Here is a 13,592-nt window from a genome sequence, read left to right as displayed (position 1 = left end):
ATTTTGGCATAAGAGGAGTGGGAAGATATGCATATAGGGGATCCGGGGGACAAATATAAACCACAGTGTCCTTTGGGGACTCCCCCTCTTGTGGGATCAGAGGAAAGTAATTGCTGCATTAGGTGTTGGAGGGGGTGGCACAAGACTGCAGAAAATCTGCTCTTCCACTGCTGGGTTGGGGGACCAGTCATGAGGTAAAAGAATGGACTTGCTCAACTTGTCTGCTAACACACCGGACTTCCCTGGAATGCATGCTGCTATCAGAAAGACAGAAGACATTGCCCACTGCCAAACCATCATGGCCTTGTGACACAATGGGTAAGAACATGTTCTCCCCTTGCTTGTTGATGTACGAAACCACCAAAATATTGTCTGTTTGGATGGAAATCACAAGTCTAGGGAGAAGGTCCTGGAAAGCCTGCAATGCTAGGAGGACTGTCCTCATTCTTCAGGACACTGATGTGAAGATTCTATCCAGTTGCCAATCATTTGCTGCCATATCTTCATTTTCCACTATTGCTTCTGCATTTGTGGTTACCACCACAACTCTCATCCTATCACAGCTCCATGGTGATTCTGGGGAATCAGGACAGTGCAGTGGTTGCGTTGTTGCCTCACAGCAAGAGGTTCTCTGGTTCGATTCTCGGCTGGGGTGCCTTCTGTGCGGAGTCTGCATGTCCTCCCTATGTTCGTGTGGGTTTCCTCCGGGTGCTCCGGTTTCCTCCCACGTTACAAAGTCATGCATCTGGAGCATTTCTCCCCAGGCCTCCGCTGAAAACTGTCTTTGTTCCAAGTCGGACTTTCCCGGTAAACTAATGTTAAATAAATAAAATAAATAAATTCAGCTGTGACTTGGAGATGCTGTTTCATTTCACTGTTTTACCTGGTAGATATTTTACTGTCTAGTCTCTAGCAAATGATATAACAACCTTACTTTCTCTCATGCTCAGTTCTCCTGCTTCTCTTTCCTTGGCAAATTTTGGGAAGAGGAGAAAGATACTTCTCTATTTTCCTTTTCTCCTACATTGTCCATCAACCATTATCTTCTCCATAAATGCACACATCTCTGTCACAAAGCATATCCAACAGTGCTCCCTGCTGACAGAGTAAGGGAGTTTCCCTCATGCCCAGGTCAAATTATCCCTGGACAGAATATATACCACTTTGCGTTTCCCCAGAAAATAGGCTGTTGACCTACTGAGACCAACCCAGTCAAAAGAAGGTGAGCAGAGAGACAAACTACACCAAGATGCAGGAATCAGAAGGTCACGTTTTCAGTCCAGAAGTAGCTATGATTAGTGAAATCTGAAATCATACACTGAAAAGCTGACACTAGGCAACTGAAAAATCAAGCAGTGATATCACTGGTTTAAGACAGTTGGGAATCTATTTTAAATGAATATTCTCTATATATTTAAAATATATTCTACTACAGCAATGAATTCAGACTACAAATATCTTACCTAGATGAATCTGTTGATCTCCTTAATAAGTAAAGTATAGAAGGTGACTGCTCAGGCATTGTAAATACTACATAGTGCAAGTCAGAAGACTTACTGTTCCACCTAAAAAGAAAAAAAGTGAATTTGACAACTTTCAAGGTAACTGCTCATACAAACATTCCACTGATACACTTACAAGGAATGAAAAAACACAAGAGATCTTATGAAATCCCCTGAAGTAGCAATCTTGTTTTCTCTGATCTAATACCCAAATCTACTGTTTTGTGATATTAACACAATTAAAACACAAGAAAAGGTTAATGTTCATATTTCTCTCTCCCTTGCAGTCTAAATTCAGTATTTTCCCACTTACTTAAACTGAAAAAATACAGCAATCTGGGACATACCAAACTCTCTGAAACAGCAAACTTTCAAAATGAATACTGAAACAATACCATTTTTCTGTTTTAATTTGTTTTCCACTGAAGGAACTCATCTGGTCATCTGCAACAGCACTGCTACCTTCCTATTTCAAATTTCTGACTTATCTGCATGCCACTGTTAATAGTCAACTGAGTGAAATTTAAATGGCCTATATTACAGACTTCCCTTACAAAGCATGACTGATTGGAAAAACTGCTCCAAAGATACCAAGAGCATGCTTTTATTTTCCTTAAATCCCTTCCATGAACACATAAATAACCACATTTGCATTCTCCCTCCAGACACCCTTTACAATTACACTAATATCACTGCTGCTCAAAAATGGGAAAAAGAGCTTGCCACTCCAGTGGTGGAGTGGGATAAAACCACGACTACAGCCCATCCAATACAAGTTCAACTGGCAGCTTGTTAACTGCTGGAGTGGTAGGAAAGGTTGGCTGTGCCCAACCCGGGAGAAAGGTGCTTGTTGGTGACACTTCATAAGGACAGTCATAGTCCAAAGAGGGGAGTTGCCCTCTGATGTAACCATGGGGGTGGGGCGGGGAAAGGGAAAGTGGGTAGGGCATAGAAAACAAACAAAACACTGGATGGAAGCACAGATGGTCAGTTCATGACCGAACCAGATTAAGTCCAGGGGTGGTAAGAGGAATGCTGATAGACCCACTGTGGATGTCAGGCACTTGGGGCTGGGTAAAATGAAAATTATGGTAACCAAAATAAATTAAAGCAATGGGAAAAAAAAACTCCTCAGAGAAATGTACAACAGTTTTGCACATTCACTTCAAGCTGAGTGTAAGGCCTTTGATCTTAGCTAGTTGTGTTCACGCAGTTAGAAACTGAAGAAACTGGTCCTCAAACACCTACAGACAACCCAGCACTGCAGATATGTTCGTTCTTTGGCTTTCTAATGGAAACAGCACCAAGGGGAATGTTCACATTATGTTTAAATCTCCCTGAAAATGAAAAAGGACTAGGACTGATTGACAAAACCTTCCCAACTCCCTACAGGGATGTCCCTTCTCTACCCTTGCAGAGGCAGAGATTTTGACACAGAGGTATCTACTTATAGGTTGAACACCTCACCTGGGCATTGAAACTCAAAGGGTCTGTGGATATTTGGTGAGGCAGTGCAGTAAGCAATCCAAGATATAATGACTCTCTTCTTCTGCTAAACACTGTTAGTTATAACTAACCCAGAATAAGGAAGTATTAATGTTTATCTAAAATAATGCATGCCCTCCACAGCTTGTTAATCAGCTCCTCCCAGTCCATGCGGTCCTATTCCCATGAGGAAGGGACGAGCAGGATGAGCTATCATTTAGAAATCCATCAGGGATAATTCATGATTTTTTATGCAGTCCTATCCCTAAGTGTACTTTGCAAAGCTCTGGAAATGGGGATATGCCTTGGGCTGAAGGTGAAGGATATCCCCTCAGTTCCCTTCAAATAGCTCTAGCCCTCTCCCCAAAAGCACAGGAGGTGGTTTACCTGGTCTTTGCCCGAGAAACTGTACCTACCTACTGTACTCCCAAGTGCACACAACCCACTTCACCCCACCCCAAGGAGAGGCAAGTGGGTCATGTCCTTTCACTTCTCCAACTCCCTAAATGGTTCTTCTACTGCTGAGGTCACTAATCAAACCCCACTCACCTGGGTCGCAGTCACAGGCCCATCTCTGTGACATGGAGCCAGGGTATAAGTGGAGTTTTAGTATACCATGGTATGCCAAAAAGCCCTTTTCAACTTCATATTCCAGATTTTTTCCATCCTCTTCCTCCTATCTGTTTTCCTCCTTTTCTAATAATGAATTTTTCCCTGATGAACATCCAAAAAATTCTCAAAATAAAATTAGGTCTTTTTTTCAACAAATTATGTAGCTTGGAAATGTTCTATGATCATTTCAGGAAAGGAACCTTTAAAATACAGTTGTTAATCTCAATCACAAAATCAAAACAGAATACTCACAGTGATGGCAGCTCAAGAGATACTGGTATGGGTTCCCTGTTAAACAAAACAGTACATAGTGAATAATTACTGTTGATGCACAAAACACTTAATTTTGAAGATACAGAAAGGTACTAAAAGTAAAACCTTTTTTGTACTCTGTATAGTGGCATACAGAATGCTTGTGATATTGACTTCCCAATTGTTTCCTAGAAAAAAATGGAAATATAACAGTGGCAGTGAAAACAAAGGCACATACAAAAACCCACAGTCTATCTGGTTTAGCAATGGCATTTAATAAAAGCTCCCAGTACACTAATATTCATTCGCATGCCTCTCAGGCCATTAGAATTCACGCCTGTACAGCTTCAGTTCATCAATGAAACAACTACACTACTGTTTTGTCAGACAGCACCTTTACTGCAGGTTGACTTTCCTCTACAAAACTGCTTAAAGAAAAAAAAAAAACTGTTGATAACTTTTCCAAAAGGTGGGCCACTAATTTTATGAAATCTCTCCTTTTACTCTTCTTTATGCTGAAGTGAACAATTAAGCTCTGTTTTTATAAGCTTTCTCCATTACACAAATTAGTAAGTTTACACCGTATTATCACCACTTAACATTACCCATCAGTACAAAGGCATGAAGGCAATTCATTGCAAGGCTAATTGCTGTCCAAGAAAATTTTAGAGTTCTTCCTAGGTGCTATCGTTGCCCTATTCCAACTCAGTTCAATGCCACAATCTATACATTGCTTTGGTGATGTGAAAACATGTAATGCACAATTAAACTGACATGCCATAAAAGTTACCCTGGTTAGTCTCTCTACAGTCCAAATCATCACTAATGCTTTCATACTACCACAACCACCATCAACTGAGCCATGACTTTTATTAATCTGTAAAGGTTTAAATCTTTTGCAGAACCCTACCCTCATGTTTTAATGTTGTCTTAAGGAGACTGAGTTCTCTGTTTACATGTATTCACATTCACAATTTAGAGACAGCCACACATTCTTTGCTAGCATCTTATTCTCTTGGCAGTCCCTGCTTTTTTTTTCACAGCACAACATTACCACCTAGACATTATTGTTTTTTTTATCATATATATGCTTTAAATCAAAATATTTGTCTCACTCAGACTTTATGCTAAGACATATTAATAGACAAACATTTTAACTTCTTGTTTTCTTTCTTCAGATTTAACTAATTTTCAAGCATATCTTTATTTATTGAGATTTAATTTCCCATAAAATTTCATACTTGTTGACATGAACTAATTAATGTTGGGTGTTCTGTTTATTCCATCTCTTTTAAATGAACACTGGTTCCACTGCATCACTAAAGGAAGGACTTCTGTTGCAAAAGACCATTAAATCTGCCACCTAAATTACAAACACACACACACACATGCAGTCTGTTTCTGAAACTAAAGATCTGAGCTGTATGCCAAGATTTTTATTTTCACACTGGTATTTTATAAACTGTCCTTGTTAGCAAGTAGTGGTGTAAACATTACAGCTGTAAACATTACATTATCAAGCATCAGTAACTTAATTCCTGATGACGAATTCAAATTAGTCTGAAAGATACAGCAGCTGTAGTGTACAAACCATGACAATATGGTATCATCTTACCTCTGTATTCTAGTAGTTCAGTGGATTAATCGGTACTGCAGTCCTACTTTTTTTCTACAGCCTAGAAACAAAAAGCCTCTAAGGTGCTCAGACATTTTCTCATTGCAACATTAGTCCATAACGACTGGGACACATAAATCAAATAAAGGTTTGTAAGTGCTAATTTAGTCTCTACTATATCTGTAGCTATACTTTTATCTTTCTTGATAACATATTCATAAGGAAGTCACTTACTGATGGTTTCTGTAAACATAGGTCAATGATTCCTTCCATTCGTCTTTTCACATAGTGGAGTGATTTTTGAGGATAGTATGGGAAAAGCAGAGGACTGTCTACAAACAAAAAAGTGTATTTTACACACAGCAGCTAATAAAATAAATAGATGTCCCAAAGAAAATGAGACTTACAACTCCTGCAATTAGTTGCAATTTTATAAAAGTCTGATTACTTACACTGCATGATGTACAGATTTTGTTTTAACATTTCCATAAAAAAATTTGTCATGCCAACCAGAAACTCACGGTCTTGAAAAATGCATATGAGAGGCTAAATACACAAGTTTGACAAATTGGTAAAACTGTCCTAGAGAAACCAACCACAAATCGTCTGTCTAGACAGGAATGATCTATTGGGGAAAGTGAGCAACCATACCGTTTCTCACAAAAATTGTAATCTGTTACCAATTTTGAGTGACATTTTATTTAGTGTAGATAGACAGGTTTGTGCATAGCCTCCCCAAATTTGTTACAAAAAAGGTAGCAGGTATGAGGGTCAGCAGTTCCCTCTCAAATTGCAAGTGGACCCCTTACAGGTTTGTTTCAGTACTTACAGAACACCCCTCTTTGCAAATGTGGTATGAACTTGTACTGTCAGTTAATAAATATGCCAAATATTTCTCTTAAAAATCAGACTGCTGCTTATTATTATTTTTCCTGTAACAATGAGCAAACAGAACTTCTTATAAATGTATTATGCAGTGGCGGCTGGCAACTTCAAATCAAAGGGGGGCTGCAGGAGACAGCTGAATGTGTGGGGTCAATGGGAATGGGTGTGGCCAACTAGAAAGGGGAGGAGCTATGCTCAAAACCACAAAAACTGTAACTTTAATTAAATTCTCTGCCCTGGGTGCCAAACCATCATTATGAGAGTCCAATCAAGACAAAATGAAGTGTAGAAGAAAAAACATATTTCAATCCATTGGCTGCATGACAGCTTACTTAATATCTAGATGGAAACAAAAAGGTTGTGAGGCATGAAAAATAAATTACTTTTTAAATACATTACTGGAATGCTAGTCAAAATCAAGTATAAGAATATCAAGCAGCACTCAACTCAAAACACTTCTCCTTGTACTCCAGTTCTAATTATAATTTATATTCAGCTTTATTAAAGTACCAAGTAACATGCTGAAAGTAGCAATCTCTGTGACACCCCCACTTGTAAAAATGTTTCTTATCCAAAAAAGACCTGCTGCCTGACAACAACTATCTACTTGTTTCATGGGCAAAACATGATCAAAGTAAAAAATGAAAAGCAAACAGGAAAGAAGCTCAACATACATTGCTTAAAGGATTACTGCACAGGATATGGACCACACATGATAGATTGGCATTCTGTTTAGTTTGCAGGTAAAGCCTGTAATGACCTCTTAAAATAATGTAATCCTGTCTTTTATTACAAATACTGTCATATGCATTTCAATAACCAAGGCTTATATGTTATCTAGTTATGTAAGTATTATCTGCATGGCAACAACAGAAAGGCTTTCAATGTTGGCAATTCTTTAACAGTATGCTTTTATTAAAACTTACTTGCATCTTACAATTTCAGACAAGCTTACCAGAAGGTCATTAAAGCACTGCTACTTAAACACAGAGCAGCAGGCACTTTCTGAATAATAATAAGCATAAATCAACAGTATAAAAATAGGACAGAAACCAGAACATTCTGCAAAATTAAGGACACATGAAAAGCCATTGTAGTACTTGTGTCTACCTTGGATGGGGGGATAGTCTGCACATTTACACTGCATAACTGCTCCTTGCCTTGCTTGGACACATCCAGAGTCACTACATGGGGGAGTGGGGTAAAACAAGTATGTCACAATTTGAAATGTCTCTGGCTCACTGCGATGGCCCTGACACATTTGTCATACCTCTCAACCTCAGAGCAAGAAATCTGGACAAAGCCATACATAGAAGTGGGACAAAGGCCCAAAAATAAGGACAATTTTTAAATATTGCTCTTATAAACTTAGAAAGATAATAGAATAGTAGGTTGTGCATTAGTATGAATTTTCTGAAGGGTATGAAATCTGAAACTGAAATGTCTGTCATTATTTTCTAACTTCAGTCTTTAATGATTTGCCACTAATTTGCCAAAAAAACCCCACAATTTTATGAAAAATGGACCAAAAATGTGATTCAAAAATATAAAATAGCCACACAATACAGCTGGGAACCTGTCAAAGAAGGGACACTTTTTAATATTAGTACTGCTAACTTGAGCAGCTGACAAAATAAAATAATCTACATGCATTTCTGAAATAAAAGTAATCTATAACTGATTATTACAGTTATTTATTAATTGTAAACCCTCCATGTTTTCTTCCAAAATTGCCATTTTGCGGAGGGATTATTAGGGGAAGAGCAACATTTTGAGCCAAAATCAGGGACAGTTGAGAGGTTTGGATATGCCTAATTCTATAAAGCAATTTATTTGCATGTACCTCTCACAACCTGTTAATGCAGGAAATCTGGACAAGGCCAAATATATGGGGGGAACATATAAACCGTACTAAAAATTGCTCTTGTATAAAATGAGACAGTTGATCGAATAACAGGTCTTGCTTTAGCATGCATTTTTCTGAAGGTTATGAAGTCTGAAACTCAGTGTCTTTCATTATTTAGTGACTTCATTCCTAAATGATTTGACAGAAAACCACAAATTTTATGAGGAACGAACGAAAAATAAGAAGCAAAAATCTGGACAGTTGAGAGGTATAGTTCAGCCGGGGCTGTCTGAGTTTGCTGCCCTTCCCCCCTCACAAAATCATGGTCGAATAGAACCCCCCCCCCCCTTACAGCCATTCCAATGAACCATTACTTGGCTATTTCACCCAATTTACCATAAACACTAATGTGCATACTGCTTTACTTCTGTGATGATTTGGACTTCATTTAAAAGTTTTATTTTGCATTTTACAGTGCAAACACTAATAGATATCATATCTGCTAAACAAAGCAATGCAGTCTCACAATGAGAACAGACTTAGCATTAAAACTTCTCTGCCCTTGAAAACTCACAATCACTGAAACAGCATTAAAACCCACATTCAAAGAAAATACATTTTGCCAGTGGCAGATTAACTTTGGGTTTGGGCTGTTTTCAAATCACAGGCCCCTTGCACACAAAACATACACATGCTCTTTCATACACCTTCCTGATTGTATTAAATTATATTCCTTGTACAATACAGTACAGTTTTAGAGGGTGTTTTAAATTTATTGTTTTGAAATTTTTCCAGTAAACAATGAAACAAAATGCATGCACCAGTAATGACAAAACTGCCCAATTCAGAACATTTCCATCATAAAAGTCTACTCAAACTTCTACAGTCCACCAGTATCAGTACATATGCACAATCTGTGAAGAAGTAAAAGTCATCTAAATAATTCCACATTAAGGAGATCTGTAACTAATGAAGAGGTTGCTGCTAGCAAACAACTTTGTATTTCATTATTTCATCTACAAGTAAAGTGCCCGTTACCCTTGAGGAATAAATTGCCTATCTTACACTAAAAAAAATGATAAGCTAGCAATATCGCAATAGGGAATGGATGGCAAACTGATAACAGGTTCATAGTTACTAGGTATCTTCGCATCCACCCCGTTTGCAACACAGTACAGTATCAGAAATGCATCTATCTACTGTGGGAGTAGAACCCACAGCCTTCTGCAGCAAAAGCAAGTATACTACCTGTTGTGCTATTAACAATGCAAGCAGGCTCAGCATAAGCAGCACTAAACCTTTGCTCCCCTGCAGCTCTCAGCTCCTTGTAAAATCTACTCACTCAGTTGTATCTCTGAACTTTGCAGCACAAAGAAATCTGGAAAAAGCCAAAGTTTATTGTGGGGAGGGGGAGACAAAAGCCCAAAAACCAGGGACACATTTTAAACATTGCTTGTATAATGTTGGAAAGTTGCTAGAATAAAATGCTGTGTTACCACCATACATTTCACTGCCAAGCCTTAAACCCAGGATCCCGTGCAAAACAGTCAGAGCAACATACCACTATGCCAAATCCTCTGAAGACAGAAACTTAAATGGCTACCATTTAGTGAATTCAGTTCTCACCATAGCACAGCTATCAACCTCTTAGCACAAAACACCTGAACTAAGCCAATAATGGGTGAATACAGCCCCCTAACATTCAGTGAATTCAGTTCTCACCATAGCTCTCAACGTCTTAGCAAAAAACACCCGGACAAAGCCAGTAATGGGGGAATATAGCCCCCCAAACATATTCAGTGAATTCACTTCTTACCATAGCTCTCAACCTTAGCACAAAACCTGGATGAAGCCAATAATGGGGAAATACAGTCCCAAAAATAGGGACAAATTTCAAATATCCATCTTATACACTAAGAAAATTGCTAGAATAAAAGCTTTTGTGTTACCATGCACTTTCTGTAGAATATGAAGTCTGACATTCAAATGCGTGTCATTTTTAACATGTTAACCAGGAAAGTCTGACTTGGAACAAAAGCTAATTTTTAGCAGAGGCCCAGGGAGAAACACTCCAGACAGACACATGTCTTTGTAAGATGGGAGGACACTAGAGGAAACAAAAACAGGGAGGGCATACAGACTCCACACAGAAGGTAAGGCACCCCAGCCAAGAATCAAACCAGAGAACATATAGCTGTCAGGCAACAATGCTACCAATGCACTACTGGCTTTGCAAGGACACAAAAATACAGAAACCACAGATTTTATGAGGAACAGAACAAGTATGAGGGGAAAATCTGCAACATTTTTACACATGGTGGTGGGTAGAGAATTCAGGCTCTTGCCACCTGGGCCCAAGGTGTAGTGTTCAAGCCTTATTCTCTACCCACCACCATGTAGCACCTGGGGCATTTTACACACACACACACACACACACACACACACACACACACACACACACACACACACACACACACACCCTACCTGGGACAGGTAAATCCTTCCACAGCTTCGTTCGTTGGAGCAGCACTAAATACATCCTTCCACAGCTTTGTTACGCCCGCGAGATGTCCTTCCCTGACGAGACTCCCAGCCTGCCAATGTTGCAGTCTGAGTCCGATCCCTTTCCTGTGACAGTCTATGCAGTTACAACTGCATAGACTTCTGGGATCTCTGCACTTGAATGCTTCATTATCCGGACTGCTGTTCAGACAGTCTGCGCATGCTCCAGACGGTCTCAGCAGCAGTCTGGATATTGGAAATACTAGTGCGCATGCGCGAAAGTCCGCTATTTGCGATCATTTTTTTGTGTTTTATTTTATTTTATTTAGCTTTCTTTCTAATTTTACAGCTGGGGGGTTGCAGTCCGGCAGTCCAATAGCACGGGCCACCCCTTGTGTTATGTATAAATGAGAGGTGACCTCAGAGCATTATCTTCTGAAAGCTCTGTATTTTACATTGTAAGAGCATGCTTCCAATGTGGTAATGCTCAAGCTACATAAACAATAAACAGATGAAAAAAAAAAAAAAAGTTAAGCAGCACCAATTACCAATTTTAACTCAAAATCTTTGAATACGTCCCAGGCAGAACTATTAACCATTTTTTAAAACCATCCTCCCTCCATACAGGGAACATCTTTGCCAGACACGTTCAACAACGTACAACAGATACACATTCTTGCATTCAGTTGTTCTTTATCACAAGCACTGTTGAAAGACCACCAATAAATGGGCAGGGTGAACCTTCCCCTATTCAGTCCCTTTACCCTTCTAAAATGAAAGAAAAAACAATCAAAAGGATGAATTTTTGCCATCAGTAACATTTCAGGAAACTCTTGCAAAAAAGAACATTTTCTCACAACTGAGATGGGAGAGATGATGGTTGCTCTGATCATTGGGATTCTCTTAAGATCTGCAATTCAGATAATATACTTAAGTGGGCAGTAATCCAGTTCAGAAGGGCACAGATGCTCAGGTGAGGGGACTTCCTGAAGTGAAGCAAAGACTCTTCTGTTTAGTAAAATGGGCCCTAACTGGCTGTGAAGAATTTGCCTTGGAATTAGTGAGCTGTGACCTACTAAACTACCAGCCAAAAACCCTGTCAGAAATACCAATCTACAGAGCACCTCCTAGGTCAGTCCTGAAAGCACCCCCCCTTTGTCATAACAGTTCTTCAAACCTAGCATTATGGACAGTTGGACTATCCTTTTTTCTAGTGCCAGCCTTGCATAGCAACTGCCTCAAGTACACTGACAACCCTCTACTAATAACTCACTCTAGCACATAGTGCAAGAGATGTATCTACACCAAGAATTTTGAATCCCTGCTCTCTCGCACTCAAAACAGTAACACTGAAGAGGTTATCAACTCACCCATGACTACTCATGCACATAATACCACTACTTATATGCAGTATGCATCCAATACATAAATCAATACACGTGGAAGTTCTCTCAAAAAACTTACCAAAACACCAGAGACCTCCAAAACAAAAGACTGGTACAACTAACACAGTTCACATAGCACCCAAGACACATAGCAACACCAGTGCCCTTAAGGCGTAACACTCAAAAAACAAATGTTCTTGTCATTGGAGACTCCATAGTGAGACACACGGATGTCCCACTCACCAGGTTAGATAAGGAGAAAGTCACGGTGTCAGGAGTCATCAGCTCACGCATGCACTCAGGTCTCTCGGCAACAAGCACCAGTATGACTCTGTCATAGCCCATGCTGGACTGAACGACCTAAGATGTACCTCACTAGACTATATGAAGAGAGACATGATTGAGCCTTCCAAGTATGTGTTCCAGGTAGGTATTGCCCTATTCCTGAGCAGCATATTACCCTCACCTAGAATTATGTTACCGTATAAACAAAAAATGATTGATTTCAACAATTGGCTTAGTTTTTGGTGTCATTCAAAGGGGATCCAGTTTCTGACAGCCTGGGATGACATGGTCGACAAACCTTGCTGCTTTACCAGAGATCGTTTTCAGCTAGCACCACTAGGCTTTCAGCTGCTGGGGCTCTTGCCTCCCCTATACTGCCTTTTTTAGACAAGGTCTCAAAAACAAAATTGCCAACATGAAAATTGCCAACCATAACAAAATAAGAGCTATGCTGCTAAATGCTAGGAGCTTAAACCAAAAACTGCACCCCCTGGAAGCACTTCTGTCACTGCAGGATGGAGATTTCTGTGCAGTCACAAAAACCTGGTTCAAGGCCTCAGAGAGTACCCCGGCGTTGCAAGGCTGCAATGTCTTCCACACCTTTAGACCACAAAATGAACGTGTGAGAACCAAAGGAGGAGGTGTTTCTATCTATATTAGAGATAAATTCACTTACTGACTAGATAGACTGGACAATTCCATGGAGTTACTCCAAGTTCAGATTTATGTGGTAAGAACCCCAAACAAGTCATAACTAGTTATAGATCCCCCTACATGGATCATGATGCGCATGAGGCCTACTTGACCAAACTGGAGTCAGTCCAAATATTGCCAAACACTCTGGTCATGGGGTATTTCAATTATCCCACCATCAACTGGGAAACCTACTCTAGCCCTAACTCACTAGCACAAAAGTTCCTTGACTTTGCTAACTCAAATGCCTTGGAACTAATTGTTCAAACCTCAACAAGAGGAAAAAAACATACTTGATCTGGTCCTCACTAACATGACAAACAGATGCACCACTGCAGCTGTCAGACCATCATTAGTTAAATCTGACCACAAACCAGTCATCTTTGCACTGGCAATAACACCAGAACTCACAAAGGGTGAAGTCAGACTAAGAAACTTCACCAAAGAAAACTATACACTCCTAGGGGAAGGTATAAATGCATTCCAAGCCTCACCCCCGAGCTGGAAGTGGTAACCACACCAAAGCTTAC

At 39.6% G+C, this 13,592-nt stretch overlaps 1 protein-coding gene across 1 annotated transcript in view; it reads right to left on the bottom strand.

The window, feature by feature from the left end:
- The window catches only part of ANAPC4 (anaphase promoting complex subunit 4), a 1,069,940-nt gene that overhangs the window by 292,424 nt on the left and 763,924 nt on the right, over nucleotides 1–13,592 (bottom strand). Inside the window, exons 21-24 of the mRNA XM_044062163.1 lie at nucleotides 5,701–5,798; nucleotides 3,978–4,039; nucleotides 3,852–3,887; nucleotides 1,464–1,565 (exon numbers count right to left, since the gene is read on the bottom strand). Of these exons, the coding sequence (XP_043918098.1) occupies nucleotides 1,464–1,565; nucleotides 3,852–3,887; nucleotides 3,978–4,039; nucleotides 5,701–5,798 (298 nt within the window). The remainder of the gene's footprint in view (nucleotides 1–1,463; nucleotides 1,566–3,851; nucleotides 3,888–3,977; nucleotides 4,040–5,700; nucleotides 5,799–13,592) is intronic.

This window comes from Protopterus annectens, chromosome 2.part1 (assembly GCF_019279795.1).
Source record: "Protopterus annectens isolate FY-2018-M chromosome 2.part1, PAN1.0, whole genome shotgun sequence".
Classification (NCBI taxonomy): domain Eukaryota; kingdom Metazoa; phylum Chordata; order Ceratodontiformes; family Protopteridae; genus Protopterus; species Protopterus annectens.
The sequence above is the reverse complement of the archived record's forward strand: the minus strand, read 5'-3'. Positions and strand labels throughout refer to the sequence as shown.